Below are 18,489 nucleotides of genomic sequence, written 5' to 3' on the forward strand. Positions count from 1 at the left end.
TAGCCGCTATGGGAAAGGGATGTACTGAGAGACAAGAAAAGCCGATAAATCCCCGCTTCCCTCTGATGTACTGATCGAATAATCGGCAGAGTTAAGCGGCATTTCTATCTATCTGGGCATTGGCGCTTTCTGAACACTGTGTGTATATTCCAATTACCAAAAGAAGCACAGACAAGTTGAATGACCTGCAGCCAACTGCCAATTATCCAAGCATGTATGTCTACTTACTGACTTTCGTCCAAGGCCCCATCATTTCTAAGATAACATTCCCCTCATCTTCGCCGCCACAATATATTACAATTCTTCACCATCACGGACGGGGCGCCCGATTACGCCACGGGCGATGCACCCGCACCATAACAGAAGTAGTGCGTGCCGAATATCACCTAGATACCTTCGATACCTTTCAATGGCTTGACAACTACGCCACCTTAACTGTTCCCACACAGTTTGGCATACGCAGATTCTGGTACAGCTACTACGTGATGAACGGCAGTACCCGCCATCCACAAAGGATTATGGGATAACCTGGGCCTACATTTATAACACAAGACATCGAGCAAGGCGTCTTCACCTCCACCCGAGGTGCCACTAGATGCGAAGGGCCTCTTCGATATATACATCAAAAACAGGATGGGGAGATCAGGACACTTGCCTACCTCGGCTATAATCAAGGACAAAGTCTATAACTTGCTCCCAGCACAGAACATATGGTCTTTGGGTCATTTCTTGCCTTGTTTACAAGCATCGTACATGCCACCTATACCTTGAGACATTTAGTAAATCCTACTGGGCGATGCCGAAGGGCCGTGGTCAACAAGCAACTTCCCCGCACGGAGATGCCTATATAGACTTCTGTTCAACCAACCACGGAGTCACACCACGACCTGCTCAACTCGGCGATTTTGCGGGGTTTACTTAACAGCGGTGGTCGACAGTTACCAGCTTCTTCTCGGTCATTTTGCGGTCCAGTTAAGAGCATGACCAAGGGCGACCAACTACTCTCGGTTATTCAATCCAAGACCGCGGTTGATAATAACAAACGGTTATAAATCCAGATATTCCTGTCCAAGTTATCAATATCTCTTAACCATCTTTTAAATCTATCTACATTACAAACATGGCTGCACAGTCTCGAGTTCCTGCAACTGCAGAGTCCGGAACATTCACCCAGCTTGGGCCATTGCCGAATACATACACTTCCGACATCAGCCTGCAACGAATGCTAGGATGTAAGTCCAGCGTAGGTACCAATTTGATTCTATCTAACCTGAAGGCAATAGGGTATCTTCCTGCACAGACCCTCAAATTGATCGAACCTCACCTCGCTCAGTTGGGCGAGGAAGCTGTTTCGCCCCAAGTCTTTGCATGGAACGCCGACGCAGAGACCAACCTGCCATATGTCAAGAAGTACAATGTCTGGGGCCAGCGGTATGCATATGACAGGCTGGTTACGACTGACGGGTGGAAGCAATTAGGCAAGTGGGGGGCTAAGCATGGGTTAGTCGTTCATCTATTCTTGATATGCAGTTGAAACTGATACGGAATGCTTTAGGGTTGTTTCGCTGGGATACGATCACACATACGGCGTATATAGGCGAACTGCACAATATGCTGCGTATGTTGCTGTTCTTTGTGTTATTTCATAGGCATGAGCATACATGTATACTGACTATCGAACTCAAAGAGTGTATCTATATGCCCCCTCGTCGGCCATGTACAGATGTCCGATGAGTATGTCCGATGGAGCGGCATTGGTATTGTCACAGCGTCTCAAGGATCTACCAAATGACCATATCTTGCACACTGTATTCCGGAAACTGACCTCTAGAGGAGACGACTATTAGACATCCGGTCAATGGATGACGGAAAGAGCAGGCGGGAGCGATGTTCAAAATACAGAAACATGGGCTACCTACGCACCCTTGCCCCAAGAATCGAAAACATCCGACGTCCTCGCCGAGGGCGACTACCTGATTAGCGGATTCAAGTTCTTCTCATCTGCGACAGACGCCAATGTCGCCTTCCTCTTAGCCAAGACAGATTCCGGGAAACTGAGCACATTCATTGCGCCATTACGGAAGACCTCCATCGGAGCTGACGGGAAGCCCGAAGAAACATCTAATGGCGTGCGCATCCACCGCTTCAAGAACAAGCTTGGTACCAAGGAATTACCCACGGCCGAACTAGAACTAAAGGGCATGCGCGCTCACCTAGTCGGTGAGCTAGATCAGGGCATTGTGACTATTGCTCCACTGTTAAATACCACCCGTATCCAGACGCTTCTGGGAACATTATCAACCTGGCGTCGTGCAATTAGCATCACGAAGAATTTCGCCAAGTCACGAACTACAGTCGGCGAGCCATTATGGTTGATCCCGATGCATCTGCGCCTTCTTGCGGATGTGGAGGTAAAGCATCGCGGCGCTATAAATCTTGCCTTTTTCACAATCGCAGTGATGGGTTTGATAGAAAACCCATCCAGTCCCGCGAGACACGCGCACATGCCAAGGGATCCTACCGAAGCAAAAGTCGTCTTCCGGGTCCTAACCGCCACATCCAAAGGGGTCGTGAGTAAGATGTCGATGGTGGGCGTGCAAGAATGCCAGGAGGCTATTGGTGGAGTTGGCTACATTGACGAACCGGACGAGCCTGAATTCAACATTTCGCGCCTCCTCCGTAGTGCAGCGGTCTATCCGATCTGGGAGGGTACCACGAATGTCCTGGCTAGTGAACTCGTTCGCTTCCTGATGAAAGGAGATAACCTGTCTATTTTGTCAGGCTGGCTCGGTCATGTTGTGTCTTTGATCCGCACACCGTCTCTTGCGGGTGCATTGAAGCAGGCTATGGCTTCATATCTTTCTCGTGTGACATCTACTCGTCCACAGGCTGCGTTACTGGCCGATGCCCGGAGAGTTATGTTTACCTTCGCCTGGATACTGTCCGGGGCTCTGCTGACTTTGGATGCGGAACGTGATGAGGATGAGGTGGCGATGGAAATTGCTCGCAGATGGGTTCTGTTAGGTGAAGGTGGTGTGGGCGAGTTCGTCTACCGGGATATTGCTAAGCCGTATCAGTGCTTTAATTTGAGATCGGGGAGAGATGAACATACGCGGTTAGATTGTAAGATCGCTTGGGGGGTTGAATTACCGGGCAAGATAGTATTCGGGCATCGGTCTTTGAGCGAGTCCTCGAAACTCTAGGATTAAACCTGTTTTATGAAATGTTTGGATTCAACATCCAAGCAGGTGAGACAATGTATAGCATGTTGTAAATACACTCTGGATTTTCACTGATCTTGTCAACATCTAGGTAGTTTGAGCCTTGCTGCCACAGCCGCAGGTATAACATGACCCCATAAACTGCCTCATCCGCTTCCACAGATCACCATGTTTCCTCTCAGTAATCCAACCTTGGAAATTCCTTCTCGAAGATAAGTCACCATCTCGACAGGCAGGTCGTTGTGGACACACGCCCGGTAAAAGGCAATAGCCTGTACCAAGGGCACACGCACGTTGACCTCACAACAAAGCTTCCGAAATTAATTAGGTGTGGGTTGTTGCGCTGGAGAGAGGGCGTTGAAGCTGAGATTCGAATGATGGACTTGATTTTAAATGAAATGGCGCGAGTCGAATCCAGGAGTCAAAGATTAAGTGTTGCTGCTTCAAGGAGTAAACGATAGTCCTAACTAATATCTACGTGTTTGTTTGGGTACATATGTATTCAAGCGGCACCAGTGAACTCGATACGAAGTATCCTTTCTGACTAGAATATCTCTGAACATGTTGCATTAACATCGAGTATAGAATGTCCTATAGCAAACTTTTCTAGGCAGGTTTTCAAGGCCTAGTGACATAGTGTATTGTAGTGAGTAGACGATCTTAGTGGCGTCGGGAGAAATACAAAGATCGTGAGGAATTTGGAGGCCCGCAAGGGCTTCCAGGCTCAAGTTGACTTTGTGATCTAGGTCGGTTAACATCATAAATGCCGAGTTATTAATGGATGTGAAAGAGGTGAAGGTGAGAGTGAGGCGAGGGTCAAAATGAAGTGAAGTGAGACCGAGGTGAAGGTGAGAGTGAGAGGTGACTCACCGGACATTGATATCCTTGTTTTACAAGCCAGATATTCAGAGTTGTTTGGGAATTTTCACCTCTCTTGCATCTTTCTCATCAAAGTCTAGACTTCCATATCCCAGGCTGAAGCTGGTCCTTGAGTGCCTGTCCAGCTGATCTCGTCGTATGAGTCACAGCTCTTGCATCTCCCAGACCCCGGTCCCAATCTTTACAAGATCCTGCTTTTGCAGTCTGATATCAGTCTCTCTAGGACATCCAGGGGATCGTCGGAAAATGTAGTTGAATGGTATCGTTAGAGGGTGTTTAGAGACTGTAATATCATCGCCAGTCTTCTCTATCACACAGGATTGCGTGATGTAAGGGCACCGGGCATTGGAATCCCATTCCCACGTCTGGATTTTGATCATGGGCTTCTGGCGGCTGACTTTGATAGTGATGGCCATATTGGCTTCGCCGCTGGTGGGATCCACCCACATTCTTGCGTCGTTGCGCAACTTCGTTTCGGCTGAAAGGCCAACCTCAACGACTACCGAGGGCCGCTTCGCAATACCACGGGGATACCTAGGGCCCCAGCCCCCATTCGGCTCTTTTATGATTCCGCCGCCGAGGCTAATACTCGTTCCTCCATATCCGTGGATTGCTTCTTTGAGCCCCATAGGTAGCAAAGCTTCCATTAGTGCATCGTAAAATAGACGGGTAACCTCAGAATGCTCGGGCAGAGTCCACTTTAAAATCAAGATGTGAAGTGTCGGGTTATAGAACTGACGAACACCAACGTTTAGCTTGAGGGAAAAGTCTCTCTGGAACGAGGGCGGATCTATGATGATAACAAAGTACTCTGATATGTTAAGAGAGATATCAAATAGTCCTGACTGGAGTTGGCGTAACAAGCGATGTAGGCGGTGATATTCGGTGTTGGCAATTTCCTCGAATCGTTCTTTCCCTTCGTAGGTGTATCTGTTTGTGGAAGGAGGCAGGTCGGCCAGGAAGCCATCCACGTCCCTTCCCGCGCATTGAGATCGAGGCATTGTTTTGAAGTATCTTTGCTTTCCTATGAGTGGAGTATCCAGAAAGGAGCAGATGGCTTAGGATGCAAAAAAAAAGTCTACATAGTTAGGTAGTGCCCGCCCGGGCGATGTGGTTGAGTTACCTCATAATGTGTACATTGGAATGTACCTAGTATACGTACCGGACTTTCCCCGTTCCCTATTTGAGCCGCCGCTTTTATAAGGGTGCTCAGGTTCAGGCTCACTAAGTAGATGAATGTTAGCACGGGCTCAAAATCTGTGATCATGCTTAGTTTAGTCACATGTAAAATGACTAGATACCTCGTAGCGAATGCCCAGAAAATACAGATATTGACCGCTTCCAGAGTAGGTGGGTGAATTCCCACAGGAGTTTGTTATTCAACGCTACTGAGCAACATCAAGCTACATCGACATCTCATCTCGCATTCTTGCCCGTATGAGTGGCTAGAAGGTGGCAATCTCTTCATAGACAGCCCGCTTAAAGGGAGCTTGCCTATCCTTCTTATTTCTCTTCTTTCATCCATGTCAGACACTTTTGTCGGGTCAGTTAGGAAGGAGGACACCATCTATCGTAATGGGGTGGTCCCCGACAAGAGCTTCCAGATTGATATCAATTTTGCGAAGATGGAGTCTGTTTCGGGGACATCATCCATATTCCATGTCAGCTACTACGGCAAGCCACGGGTCTTGAAAGTGGTATGTACCTTTATTCAGATGCGCGTATTTACATACCTGTGTTCGTTTGTCTGATCGTGGTACGATGCAGTTCCGCAATAAGACAGATCCTGGGCACGCCGACGATCATATTCGAGATTTGGACCGCTCTCGTTGCGAGATCAGAGCATATTGCACTCTTAAACGGTCCAAGCTATGCGATGCTGGTGTCGTGCCAAATTTCTATGGTTTTATGCTCGCTGTCGACCCAGCCAACTGTGCTCATCTCGACGCATTTCGGCATGACAAAGGTTTCCACGTCCTTTTGCTTCCTTACACCTCTGCTTGCAAAATATTCCTATTACAGTTAACATAGGTGATGCAGCAACTATCATCGACAACTACCGATCAGACACTGCATTTCACTGTGCGCACTCATGCCAGCTTGCTCCTATTGACAGAGATGTGTGCCCCTGCGGAGTGCGGCTTATGGCCTCTGATGGGATGAGCGGAGCTCAAGACACGATTTGATAACTGGTAGGTTGACTGACAGGCTATCTTTGCACAGGGAGAGGGCGAGGGCGTGCAGGTCCCATAAAATGCCATCGGATAGTAGATCGAAGATAGTCTAATAGTCTTAGTGTCTAGTAGTATATCTTACGCGGTTGACAGGCCATACACCTAGAAGCTGTATATCCTTACAGTTACAGCAAGTTACTGGAGGGGAGTATTCACTCCTAGAGGACCTATAAGGTGGCTCACACCTCTCCCGTCCTAGCATTTATATATCTCCTTTCTTTGTATAGTAGCCACCTAAGGTAGCATTTAAATTAGGCCTTGGCACTACTTTATAAGGTTCTGAGGTTGAATAGCTGAGCAGTTTCCGACCTTTTATAAATCACACTAATTACATATACTACCTAGCTATCCAGTCTTCTACCTGTAAGGTTGTGGTAATTCCCTCAGTTCCTATCATCCAACACATAGGTCATATGCTAGGGATCAGTTACGACTAGTATTTTATTAAAACCAGAGCAATTTTATAAACTCACATGGAAAACAAATAAGCCTATACCTGGGTACATTAGTATTTTCCACAGGGTAAAAACTGACTGTCGTGATGGTCCCTCAAACCTCGTACAATATAGATAGTATGCCGATGTAGGGAACCGTTAACCTGCCACCGCCTCTGATTGGCCCGAATCCAACCTCAAACCGCAACAAGAGAAACCCTCCATTTTCAACCAACACCACAACAGCCAAAAAAACCAAATAATACTGTCCCCTCAGCCAAGCGTCGCACCGGATTCCGGAAAAAAGTAACGAACCCCCGCATCCACGCCAACACACAGACAGACCGACAAGCCCCCTCATCTTACTCCGCACGCCGCGCACGCTATCATCTCCACTGACCCAATAACGCTACGAACGACACGCCACACCGCCAAAAGAGTGTAACACGAATAGCCACATCCTACGCAGCCCCCAAACCAGCGCCGCAAGCATGGCGGGCGACGAGTACTCCGTCGGCGGCGGCAAGCTCAAGCTGAAGGGGAGTAAAGTCAGCGGAGGGCGGATAGAGAAGAAAAAGAAGAAGAGCACGAAGAAGAAGGAGGGAGAAGCGACACAGTCTAAGTCGGAGTCAACGCCGGACACGGAGCGGCCTCAAAGTGAAAAGGATGAGGGTGTCACATCTGGGGAAGATAGAGAGAGGGAGAGGGAGAGGGATGCGCCTGGGAAGACCGAGGCCGAAAAGAGAGCTGAGGAGATTCGGCGGAAACGGGTATGTTTTCTTTCTTTCTTCCTTTTTCCCCGTTGTCTTTTGTCGGGCCGGGACGTTTCTACTTCGGCTTTGTTGGACAGAGAAACTGACTTTTCGGAACAGTTGCATGAGCGCCTCCAGCGCGAAGGTGTCAAAACTCATAAGGAGCGTGTGGAGGAGTTGAATAAGTACCTGAGTCGGCTGAGTGAACATCATGATATGTATGTTTTTACTCTCTGTACCGTTGTTCATTGTCTTTGGGCATTCAAAGACAAAGCTGACTTGTTATACAGGCCGAAGATTGGACCGGGCTAAATGGATCCTACGGTGTTCCAAATGGGTCGCATGCGATCAACAATCTTGGTTCAGGAATACCATACCTGTACTTGTACCTAATATTTCCATGTTCTGCTCTAACTGTACCAAAGGCCGGAAAGCATCCGTGTTTCTGGTTATCTATAAGCCACTGGAGGTACTACAAATGTATACTATACGTCCTGCGATAAGAAGGGGCACGAGATTTCGAAGATGTGTATAGGTCATGGCTAAAAATGCCCAGAAGAGCTCCATTCAGCGGTCCCCGAAAAAAAGAAGACATGCCCAAAATGCAACACTGCAACAGTGGCACCAATAGATAGATGATAGATGATAAATAACCAAAATGTCAGAAAGATCAAAACATGTCAACACCAAAACAACGCCATGCAAATGAATCCCGCAGACTCATCCCAAATAAACCGTAGCCGTAGCCAAAAAAACAGATCCGATCTAGATATAGATCATGAACCAAAAGAAAGACGAAACCCAATTCCGGGAAACCGAGTAGAGAGGAAAAGAGTAAAACGAAACACCGCGCTAAATCCAAGATCACCGCAGAGGCACGCAAGAAAGGGAAGAATCGGGTCGAATCGAACCGAATCGAAGCCAAGCCAAGCAGGGATGGCACCAGGTCGGCCGAGGCGGGCAGATAAGATAGGGGTGAAGGAGGCGAGATGGTCCGAGCCTGCAGAGACTAGGCAGGTTATCCTCAGGGGATGGCACCATCCGCCCCCCTTTGTCCAGCCGAGAGAATAGCGATGAAACGGCTATTTCTCATTCCGATTGTGGTCTCCTTTCTCATACGCCCTTGACAACGACGGTTCGTTCGCTGTTCAGCTTATCGGCGTTTCGGGCGTGTGATTCTTTCTTGCAGTCTTCCAGTCCGGTGCAGGAGTGGGCTTCTAGCATGCGGTGCTTGGAGCAGAAGTGGCCGGCGCAGAAGCTGCAGTCACCGACGATGCGCTGGGCGGCTTCCTTGCACTCCTTGAAGTTGCAACGGGGCTTGCGGGGAGGCATTGTGGTTGGGTGGTGTGGTAGAGGGTTTGGAGAGAGAGAAAGATATAGAGGTACTTCTGCGGAAGAGAGAAAGAGAAATAGGGAGTAGAAGTAGTAGGCGAGACGCTGAGGTTTGAGATAAGCGCCGGGGGGTCAAGTGCGGAGATGAGCGGGGAAATAGAGAATCCGAGAGTTGGAAGTTGGAAAGTTGTAAAAGGGGGAGGAAGGGAAAGTTGGACCAGCACGACCAACCTATATATAGGGCAAGTCGGAAGACACGGGAGAAAGCCAAAGAAACAGACTTCTAACCAGAGACGGGGGGCTGACTCAGTGAGGCGACAGTGACGGAATCAAGAAAGTGGAGATACCAGAATATGGGGCTAAGGCAATTGGGATTTTAGCGGATTTTTAGGGATTTGTAGGATTTAAATGAAATTATTAGAATTAATTGGTTCTGATATTGGAGATTATTAACATGATTCTAGATTATTTACGATATTCGGCCCGGTTAGGTCTAAAGAAACTACTCCCCCTATCTTTGTACTGAGTATACTCTATACTACCTACCTATATAGTTGAAAGGTTTTTAAAGAATTTTTTCTTCCCTTTCTTTCTTCGTGTTTCTTTCAAAAATTTTCTCTTTTTTTGACTTTACCGGATTCCTCTGCATTACCCACGCGGACGTATCACCCAAGCATCTGGTCTCGGGCCCAATGATCGGAATGTTGAATTGCCCGTGCATTCGATTTCACGTGATGATTCAGGAGTCAGCTGTACGATGGAAAACTAATATCTCAACTAACTCCTGGCTATCTTAACTAACTCCTGACTACTCCGTACTAACTAGTTACTAACTAGAGTTGAATTAGACTTGGGAAGAGAACCCAAAAATTATCGCTTCCGTCTCGCGCCACCAAGGTGGCAAGGTGTTCACCCGGACTTCTCCTAATGCGGTACTCCAGGCACTGTCCTTTACTATATCATACAGACATACAGAATACATAGTGCCCAATGGTACAACTCAATCCAATGCAAAATGGCGAAGGAGAAAAAGCCCATGCAAGTGGACGAAAGGAGCTATGACCTCTGCAGCCAGTGAAGTGTCTGCGAGCCAAATCGACGAGTCGCCTGAGCCAAGGCCGCCTAAGCACAACGGATGATCCGCGTGGAGCTATTGCATCGGTAACAGCATATGCAGGACTGCAGACTCCGTACGCAGTACAGAGTACGGAGGATGCCTTTTGTACTATACATTTCCCGGGTTAGGCCTGAAGTGAGGGCCGATCCCGCTACCCAATTTCACCGACTCTCTCCACATCTCCATGTAATATGTACACCACTCCGTATCTGCTCACGGATCCCTCGTAGACATACGCTAAACGGTACAAATCAGAATCATACCACGTTGACACGCTCTACACGGGCTACGTGTTCGTGGTCAATTTTAAATAGCGACTAGCGTGGATTGGTTTCGTGATATGTCCACTGGTAAGGTTTGAGAATGGGGAGAGACAAAAGGGCGAAAAAGTGAAAAGAAAAGCGAAATGTAAATGTGAATAAAAACCCATGGACGCCGGCACAGACGCCGATGATGCGCTCAAACCCCCTTGCCCTGCCCAAATAGCAAAAAGGAAAAAAAGAAAAGAAAAGAAGGGTTAGAAATGAAATCTCCGAATGTCAAATCATACCCCGAGCTCGTTTGCCTTACCGGCATCTGGGTCCAAGTAGTCCTCTCGCTCAGCTGCTTCGTACTCGCCGATCAGATCCATCACAACCGCCCGTGCCTCGTCAAATTCGCCAAGTCCGTCAGCAAATGGTGCCTCCTTCTTGTATGAATCTAAGAAGGCATTGCGCTTGCGGAGCATGTCGTAGTGTTTCACAATGCGCTTGAAGAGTGTCGCGACGGAGGTATGGTTCGCCAGCATCAGCCCGCTGACGCGGTGCCCGGTTTCCTCAATATACGGGGACTTCTTCGTGAGAGCAACCTGGATACTGGCAGGGCCCCAGGGGATGAAAGAAGCGAGGCGACGCTCTCGGATGCGCAGCAATGACTTGTGCACGTCGGTGGGGTCGGCTTCGCCCTGGATGATGTTGAGGATACTGATGTAGCAGCTGGACTTGCTGGGGTTGACGGAGACCATGCGGTTCTTGGGCTGTAGAAGGCGACGCATAACGTCTAGTACGGTCGTCTTTCGCACCGTCCTGGCTTGCTCGATGTTGGCGCCCGTGAAGGGCGTGTATGATGTGAGAAGGAAGTGGCTGCGTGGCGTGGGGATGAGCGAGGCGATGATCCCGGCCAGGTCGTTGTGCATGTATCCAGGGTATCGTAGCGTTGTTGTAGATGCAGACATCACAGTCGACACAAGCTGGTTGGTTTGGTGGAACGAGGGCTCTTGAATGTGGAGCCGATCAGCGACAATTCGTGACAGAGCACCATTGTCCAGGACGACCACGGAGTCGGCATCTTGGGTCAATCGCCGCATGGCAAGCAAGCTGTTGTAAGGGTTGACGACGACATCGGACTGCGTGTCGGGGAAGACGGAGTAGGTTTGGATGAGCTTCTTCGGGAATCGATCGTTCATGCGTTCTAGGATGAAACTTCCCAGTCCAGAGCCTGTTCCTCCTGCGATCGAATGTAGCAGCATGAAGCCCTCTAGTGAGTCACTTCCGTCTGCTTCGCGGTCAATCATATCAAAAATCTCCTCTTGCACGCCCTCGCCCGCAGCATATCCGGTACCCCAATTGTTTCCAGCTCCGATACCTTGTTGTCCGATGAAGAAGTTCTCGGGGTTGTAGATATTCTTGTAGGGGCCAGTCTGGATGGCATTGAGGACCTGAAGACAATGTGTGCGTTAATCATCGTGTGTCGCTGTGCTATATAGGTGAAGGATAGCATACCCTGGGCTCTAAGTCGAGAAGAATCGCTCGAGGGATGTACCTGGTGTCGTCACTCTGTCCACGTCTGTTAGCCAGTGTTCCCGTCATGCCACCAAAGTGGTGATGGGCTATTCCAAGGTTCCTGTACGCACCTGGTAGAAGAAAACATCCTTGCGATCACCAGCCGCTCCGTCAGTCGCATGCTCTTCCAAGTTTCCGTCTGCGCTGATCCCGTGCTCCTGGCACAGCTGCTGCCAGAACTGACTGCCAACTAGATAGAACAAATGTTAGCCAACCTGAACTTACATTTTCTCGTGCTTCATTCAAGAGAATAAGAGCAGGGTCTCGTGGAATGGACCGCGGAGTTGAGCCACATACCGTTGTTGCCGCACTGGCCGGCTTGGATTGTGATGATTTCTCTGCAATTTCCACCAATATTAGCATCGATATCCAAACTATATTGAGCACCATCAATTATAATTGAGTCGGAAGAATCAACAAACCTTGGCATCTTTCCTTCGCGGAAGTCGAGTGTTGCTTCTCGTTAACGCGTATCGCGTTCACGCGGGGAACTTTTTGGCCTATATTGCTGCCTCAGGCAGAAGCTATTACCACCTCATGTGTTGGACATCAACATTTTAACGGCCTGTAAAATAGATCTATGCGAGAATGAGGGCGGGCTAAAATTGAGATTTAAATGCTTTCCAGGTTGGCAAGCTATGTTGAAATTTTGGTATATCATCTCCAATTTAATTCACTAACCACCACTCTGGACCACTATATCACTCAGAACCCTGCCTTCAACGCCGTGATGAGGTTTCCAGCACCGGCAACTACCCCGTCTACAATGCGTACACGTTGGCCTTCTGGGTGTCCATATTCCTGAATACAGCCCTCCCGTACCGCTTCCTCCATGCCAGCCATACCTGCGCAGCCCAGACAGACAACCTTAACACGAGATTCCGAGTTGCGAAGCAGGTTACGGGTAGCGTCGATGATCCGCCGTCTCACTTCCTCTGGTTCTGTGGTGTGCAGTTCAACTGCTGTCAGGCCGGTGGTCTCGACTCCCGCAAAGTGCATAGAGTTCCCGTCCTCATAATCGTAACCCAGCGCTCCTTGGACCGCATTGGTGAGCTCCTCCTTCCATGCAGAGCCAGTGGTCACAATACCAAAGCTGCCCTTCTCTTGGTACTTGAGTAGCCTCTCTGTTGGATCGATCGGATCTTGCAATGCGAAACCACTAACCAAGGAGAGCGCAGCGGTGATGGATGCTTCAAAGATTCCAGTGACATATTTGTTTCTCGTTGAGCTCGATTCTTCGCTTGCCCTGATGTCCTCCCTTAGTCTGCCGACGAATGGATGCGCGGAGTAGCACGCTACAAGAAACGCGTCGTAATGGCCGATAAAGTCACGTACGGGCCAGCAATTCAATGCCGAATTGCACGATTCTTTGGCATTGTTGATGCTGGCAATTGGTTCAATCTCGACTCCGTCGACTTCCACGGTGGAGTCTGGAGCAGTGAAGTACTCGAAGTGTACATCTTGGTAGTTCATGCTGGCCAATATGGGCTTCAGGGCTTCAGTCATGTGCGTTGAGGTATTGGGGTTGATGATCAATATGCTATAGTCCCGTTCGCCTTTCCTCGGATCCAGCTGAACAATTTCGTTCGCGTCATATCGTGGCTCAAGAGCGGAACTCATCTTTCGAAGAATGAGTGAATTGAATAGCCTGACAGGAAGGACAGCTCTTTGCTCTTCGGGAAGAAATGAATACCCGCGGAGACTGCGATGAGCTCCGTTATCTGTTATCGGGATCCTCCGCAACCCCACCATATATCTCTTAAGAGCTTGGCGGACCACTTCTTCAAGAGGTGAAAGGCTATATGGCTTCGGATATTAATTACGGAAGGAGACAATGTTCTTTTTCTCTTAGTCTATCCTTGCAAGGTTCTTAGAATAAGTCGTTTCAAGGTTATCAGTCGACTATGGCTTACAAATTCATTGTACCCCTCGGGCTAGAGTCTAATATACGAGAACCACTCCACCCAGCAGCCCCGCCGTCCTCGCACGCCATCTTACCTTCAACACCTCACATACACGGAACAAATCTCAATTCACATCATGCCCCTGATCGCACAGAACCCCCAGCCCAGAGTTATTCTCGGGTTGATGACCTTTGGCCCAACCGAGTCCAAGGGTGCCCGGATCACCTCACTGGACGAGTTCAACAAATGCCTTGATTACTTCCAGCAGCAAGGGTTCAACGAAGTTGATACTGCCCGTATTTACATCGACGGAGAACAGGAAGCATTCACAGCCAAGGCGAACTGGAAGTCGCGTGGACTAACTCTGGCCACAAAATGGTACCCCCATCAGCCCGGCTTTCACAAGCCGGAGGTCGTCCGTGAGAAATTAGAGCTTTCCCTGAAGGAGTTACAGACCGACACAGTCGATATCTTTTATCTGCATGCAGCAGACCGCGCCACTCCCTTCGCTGAAACTCTCGAGGCTGTTAACCAGCTCCACAAGGAGGGCAAGTTCGTACAGCTCGGTCTGAGCAATTTTACAGCCTTTGAAGTGGCCGAGATTTGCATCCTCTGTGCTGAGAGGGGATGGGCCCGTCCTACCATTTACCAGGCCATGTATAACGCGATTAGTATGTAGTGTTCTTTCTCTTGCATTCCATATCTAAGGTCGGGGCCACCGAGCTAACATGATCGATAGCACGCAACATCGAGACTGAACTTGTTCCCGCCTGTCACCGGTACGGTCTCGATATAGTCATCTACAACCCACTGGCCGGTGGTCTTTTCTCGGGAAAATACAAATCCCAAGATATCCCCGCGGAAGGCAGATACAGTGACTCGAGCTCTACCGGACCCAACTATCGCAAACGTTACTTCAGAGATGCCACCTTTGAAGCTCTGAGTATCATTGAGCCTGTCGTAGAGAAACATGGTCTCACACTTCTAGAGACGGCTCTGCGCTGGGTCCGCCATCACTCTGCTCTGAGAATGGATAATGGCGGTCGTGACGGAGTTTTGGTGGGAGTTAGTAGCTTCGCGCAGCTTGAGACTAACCTTGCCGATCTCCAGAAGGGACCGCTCCCGGAAGAGGTTGTGCAGGCCTTGGACCAGGCTTGGCTGGTCGCCAAGTCCAACTCTCCCGATTACTGGCATCTGGATCTCAAGTATACTTACGATACTCAGAAGGCGGTGTTTGGGCCTAAGCAGTGAGGTACAGGGGCATGTTCAGGGTTGTCCATCAGATCTGATACATACATAAAAGCTAGCTAGTGAAAACCAATGGCAATCCGAGGAATCCTGATGGTATCTAATACGTCCACAATATTTCAATCATGCTCTGGAGCCCACGTCTTCTGACATTAATTTCAGTACTCCGGGGGCCATTGCCTGCTCCTAAAATAGCCGAGTGACGTAGTTACACACGCTAACCCGAGTTTGGGATAGCGTGCGCATAGTGTGAGTCACGTGATGTAGTCACAGGGGTCCACAAGTGGATAATGGCACCTGAAGGCGGTCATTCTGTCACGCCTCATTGGATTTCCGATCGTCTTCGACCTGAATGTTCCTATTTGATACATTCTGCTCTTTTATTCACATCCCAATAATCGTTCCTCAGCGGATTCAACCTACCGCTCGAGCTACAACTACATCCGATCGGTGCCGAGTCGCATGTATTCCGTGGGCGCCTGCGCAGCATCTATTTAACACGTGGGAATAGGCTTATGGGTAGCCTTTTCCGGGGAAATCAATTCTAGCCACGTTATCTGCATCAACTTGATGGGTGACCATTCGATAGTCCACGCCTTGGCTCCTCATCCCCATTTCTCCCACAATTGCAGTAAATCGGACAAGAACACCCCTGACGGCGGTATTCATGTCGAGGTAGTTAAATCCGACTAGCACCTTCCCTCATCATCGCCGTTGTGGCTTCGCATAGTATTGAGCTCTCAGAGCCGCGGGTTATCTCACGCCCAGACGCGGTCCACGACTTCGACTCTGACGACGAAATGGCTTCCAATCGCCCCCCATTACACCGACCAACAGACGGCCGCTCGCAACAACCCCTCCTCAAGGGTGACCACCATCGCCGGTCCCGTTCCCACTCGAGTTTCGTGGATGCCGACGCGGAAGGCCAGTCCATGCTGCATGGAACCAGGAGGCCAACAATCCGGAGTAGAAGTCCGGAACACGACGCTGCCCGAGCAACCCGCAAGAAATACTTGGTTGCATCTGGATTCCTCTTACTCAGTTTGGTCAGCTTCGTGGTCCAAACCGAAACCGCTTCATACATTCAAAATGAATTGGGCTGGAAGAAGCCGTATTGCATGCTGTAAGTCCGAGCGCAAAGACGCCAGCGACATGCCCATGCGAAACCTGTTTCCCGGAATGTAAACGCTTACCGTCTCCTCTCCCTATGCAGCTATATGACCCACGGTTCATGGTCCTTCCTCTGGCTAGTCCAGCTAGGTATCCTTCGGTTACAGAAGCGGAAGCTCACCTGGGATGCTTTCTGGCGGCGCCACGTCTTTTTCCTTCGCACCACTGCGCAGATGGTAGAGTCCCAGGAGGTGCACCTGACCGCTCGCGCATCCAATCGATCTCCAGTCCGCTACATGTTGACGACCACCGCCTTTGTGACTACTGCTCTCACAGTCGCCGGAGGATCATGGTATGTGGCAGTCAACATGACCACTCCCAGCGATCTGACAGCAATCTACAACTGCTCGGCTTTCTTCGCATATGCCTTTTCGATTCCGCTATTGAACGAGAAACTGCGGGTTGACAAGGTCTTCTCCGTGGCCGTAGCTACCATCGGCGTTATGGTCGTTGCCTATGGGGATGGGGCCAATAAGAAGACCTCGAAGGGAGGCACGCCTGACAGCGGGGCGCAGAACAGATTGCTCGGGAACATCGTTATCGGCGTTGGAAGTATTCTCTATGGGCTTTACGAGGTGCTCTATAAACGCTTTGCTTGTCCTCCGGAAGGTACCAGCCCTGGCCGGGGTACGATCTTTGCCAATACTTTTGGCAGTCTAATCGGGGTCTTCACCCTGTTAGTACTATGGATACCATTGCCATTTCTGCACTGGATAGGGTGGGAGACATTTGAATGGCCGACTGGCGAGGCAGGATGGATGCTGCTCATTTCCGTGGGTGCCAATGCTAGTAAGTACCAATCCCAGCGTCTCAGCACAGAGGCAGAGGCTAACATCAAGATAGCATTCTCGGGCTCTTTCCTTGTGCTCATTTCCCTCACATCGCCCGTTCTATCATCAGTGGCCGCTCTCCTTACCATTTTCCTTGTCGCTCTGGTGGACTGGTTCCGAACTGGAGACTCGCTATCTATGGCCTCTATTATTGGAGGCATCTTGATCACGGTGGCATTTTTCATGCTGAGCTTCAGCACATATAGAGAGATGAATGAGGAGCGGAGGAAGCATCTAGAAAGCGATGAGCTTGAGTCTGACAGTGATGCATAGGTGCATTGGGGGGGGGGGGGGGGGTTTTTTTTTTTTTTTTTTTTTTTTTTTGCACTGGTTTACGTACACCATTTGAATTAGTGGCCAGACTATCTGACGTATAAAACTTCCTTTTTTCTCCCACATGCTATGCTTGCTCAATACGATAGTAAGATCCATATACGCGAGTCAAAAAAACACATATGAGGGCTGTAGGTACATATGAGTCCATTTGGGGAACTTTGGCTCGATTGGGTTGCCCCAGATTATGGGAGTTCCATGGTTCAGCCGTCAATTTATCGTGGATGAACCGGTCCCTCTCGACCAAAAGTCTGCCTGTGACATCATGAGATTTTATTTTTCACTCTTTCGATTCGGGTATGTCCGAGTGGGCTCTAAGGTTCTTTTGATTCGGGTCCGAGTGAGCTTTTCCTTCCATGGAACCTCGGAAGGCAGATGGGTTTCCCGTGGATATCGGCATCCCGCATATCCGGAACTTTGGAGATTAATACAATGTTGTACTCTCGCACATAAGTATACGACATACATGTACGGATGTACAATGTACACTGTGCGTTAATTTCCTTCGAAGGTTTTGACTTGGCAATTGCAGTATGGCGAATCAGATCCACTGCGCAAATTAACCTTCAATGATCACTATCCCAGTGCATTGTACAGTGTACATATCGGGTTAGAGTTTTGACTTGAATGATGTATCAAATAGTACATATGGGTAGAGAAGAACGGTGAGAAACAAGCGCGAACAACTCGACAGATCGACTTTTAAAGGCGTGGTACAACGCATATGCAGGCAATATCCAGATTCAAAGCCAGGATCTGCCGCTGCCGCCCCAATTGATTTCATGACGATCAGCCCCCAAGACCCAAGCCCTCAAACCCACGTCAAAGCCGCCATTGTTATTGGGTCAAACAAGGAAACCGGTCCACCAAACGCTAGGGGTGAAATAATGTCTCACAGCGCTAGGAGCGTCCGTTTGCCTTGGAGGTGTCTTTCACCCCCTGCCAAATGGCCAAATGGCGCTAAGAAATGTCTGGCGCCACTATTTATATCCGATCTGACTCCGCAGCCAAGACAAGCAATGGGAAAGATCAAGTCGGTTTCAACTCTGACAATCCCCAGATATCCACATAAGAAATGTGACTTTGGCAAGCCATGAGAATTCATGTTCACACATTCTTTCAAGGCCCTTGGCTCGGCAATAAACACCTCTCCCCGACATGGATCTCATCCCCTTGACTTGCAGGCCCCCCAGCGTGGCGCACGCTATCCCTCCG

General features: G+C 49.3%; 10 protein-coding genes across 10 annotated transcripts; 6 read left to right on the top strand and 4 right to left on the bottom strand.

The window, feature by feature from the left end:
• Positions 1–1,120: 1,120 nt before the first annotated feature.
• On the top strand, positions 1,121–3,203 carry N7525_002978 (uncharacterized protein; the record flags this gene model as incomplete). The annotated part of the gene is made up of 5 exons (XM_061212552.1): positions 1,121–1,232; positions 1,284–1,500; positions 1,556–1,618; positions 1,688–1,808; positions 1,848–3,203. The coding sequence occupies 5 exons, from the start codon at positions 1,121–1,123 to the stop codon at positions 3,201–3,203; spliced, it is 1,869 nt and encodes a 622-aa protein (XP_061069573.1).
• Positions 3,204–4,243: 1,040 nt separating this feature from the next.
• N7525_002979 (uncharacterized protein) lies at positions 4,244–5,101 on the bottom strand (the record flags this gene model as incomplete). Its single annotated transcript, XM_002559563.1, has 1 exon — positions 4,244–5,101. The coding sequence occupies one exon, from the start codon at positions 5,099–5,101 to the stop codon at positions 4,244–4,246; it is 858 nt and encodes a 285-aa protein (XP_002559609.1).
• A 522-nt stretch (positions 5,102–5,623) lies between these two features.
• On the top strand, positions 5,624–6,286 carry N7525_002980 (uncharacterized protein; the record flags this gene model as incomplete). The annotated part of the gene is made up of 3 exons (XM_002559562.2): positions 5,624–5,797; positions 5,868–6,066; positions 6,132–6,286. 3 exons carry the CDS (start codon positions 5,624–5,626, stop codon positions 6,284–6,286), a joined length of 528 nt encoding a protein of 175 aa, XP_002559608.2.
• A 973-nt stretch (positions 6,287–7,259) lies between these two features.
• Positions 7,260–7,832, top strand: N7525_002981 (DUF1754 domain-containing protein; the record flags this gene model as incomplete). The annotated part of the gene is made up of 3 exons (XM_002559561.1): positions 7,260–7,538; positions 7,641–7,738; positions 7,811–7,832. 3 exons carry the CDS (start codon positions 7,260–7,262, stop codon positions 7,830–7,832), a joined length of 399 nt encoding a protein of 132 aa, XP_002559607.1.
• An 801-nt stretch (positions 7,833–8,633) lies between these two features.
• On the bottom strand, positions 8,634–8,852 carry N7525_002982 (uncharacterized protein; the record flags this gene model as incomplete). The annotated part of the gene is made up of 1 exon (XM_002559560.1): positions 8,634–8,852. One exon carries the CDS (start codon positions 8,850–8,852, stop codon positions 8,634–8,636), a length of 219 nt encoding a protein of 72 aa, XP_002559606.1.
• Positions 8,853–9,586: 734 nt separating this feature from the next.
• N7525_002983 (uncharacterized protein) lies at positions 9,587–9,991 on the top strand (the record flags this gene model as incomplete). The annotated part of the gene is made up of 2 exons (XM_061212553.1): positions 9,587–9,604; positions 9,701–9,991. The coding sequence occupies 2 exons, from the start codon at positions 9,587–9,589 to the stop codon at positions 9,989–9,991; spliced, it is 309 nt and encodes a 102-aa protein (XP_061069574.1).
• A 522-nt stretch (positions 9,992–10,513) lies between these two features.
• Positions 10,514–12,219, bottom strand: N7525_002984 (gamma-tubulin mipA; the record flags this gene model as incomplete). Its single annotated transcript, XM_002559559.1, has 5 exons — positions 10,514–11,665; positions 11,730–11,783; positions 11,861–11,979; positions 12,087–12,163; positions 12,212–12,219. The coding sequence occupies 5 exons, from the start codon at positions 12,217–12,219 to the stop codon at positions 10,514–10,516; spliced, it is 1,410 nt and encodes a 469-aa protein (XP_002559605.1).
• A 275-nt stretch (positions 12,220–12,494) lies between these two features.
• Positions 12,495–13,409, bottom strand: N7525_002985 (aspartate/glutamate racemase family protein; the record flags this gene model as incomplete). The annotated part of the gene is made up of 1 exon (XM_002559558.2): positions 12,495–13,409. One exon carries the CDS (start codon positions 13,407–13,409, stop codon positions 12,495–12,497), a length of 915 nt encoding a protein of 304 aa, XP_002559604.2.
• A 420-nt stretch (positions 13,410–13,829) lies between these two features.
• N7525_002986 (aldo/keto reductase family protein) lies at positions 13,830–14,944 on the top strand (the record flags this gene model as incomplete). Its single annotated transcript, XM_002559557.1, has 2 exons — positions 13,830–14,364; positions 14,433–14,944. 2 exons carry the CDS (start codon positions 13,830–13,832, stop codon positions 14,942–14,944), a joined length of 1,047 nt encoding a protein of 348 aa, XP_002559603.1.
• Positions 14,945–15,741: 797 nt separating this feature from the next.
• Positions 15,742–17,214, top strand: N7525_002987 (DMT family transporter; the record flags this gene model as incomplete). The annotated part of the gene is made up of 2 exons (XM_061212554.1): positions 15,742–16,064; positions 16,155–17,214. 2 exons carry the CDS (start codon positions 15,742–15,744, stop codon positions 17,212–17,214), a joined length of 1,383 nt encoding a protein of 460 aa, XP_061069575.1.
• Positions 17,215–18,489: the final 1,275 nt, after the last annotated feature.

The sequence above is a fragment of the Penicillium rubens genome, assembly GCF_028828025.1.
Source record: "Penicillium rubens strain IBT 27055 chromosome Unknown utg000002l_segment0_segment0, whole genome shotgun sequence".
NCBI classification, from domain to species: Eukaryota; Fungi; Ascomycota; class Eurotiomycetes; order Eurotiales; family Aspergillaceae; genus Penicillium; species Penicillium rubens.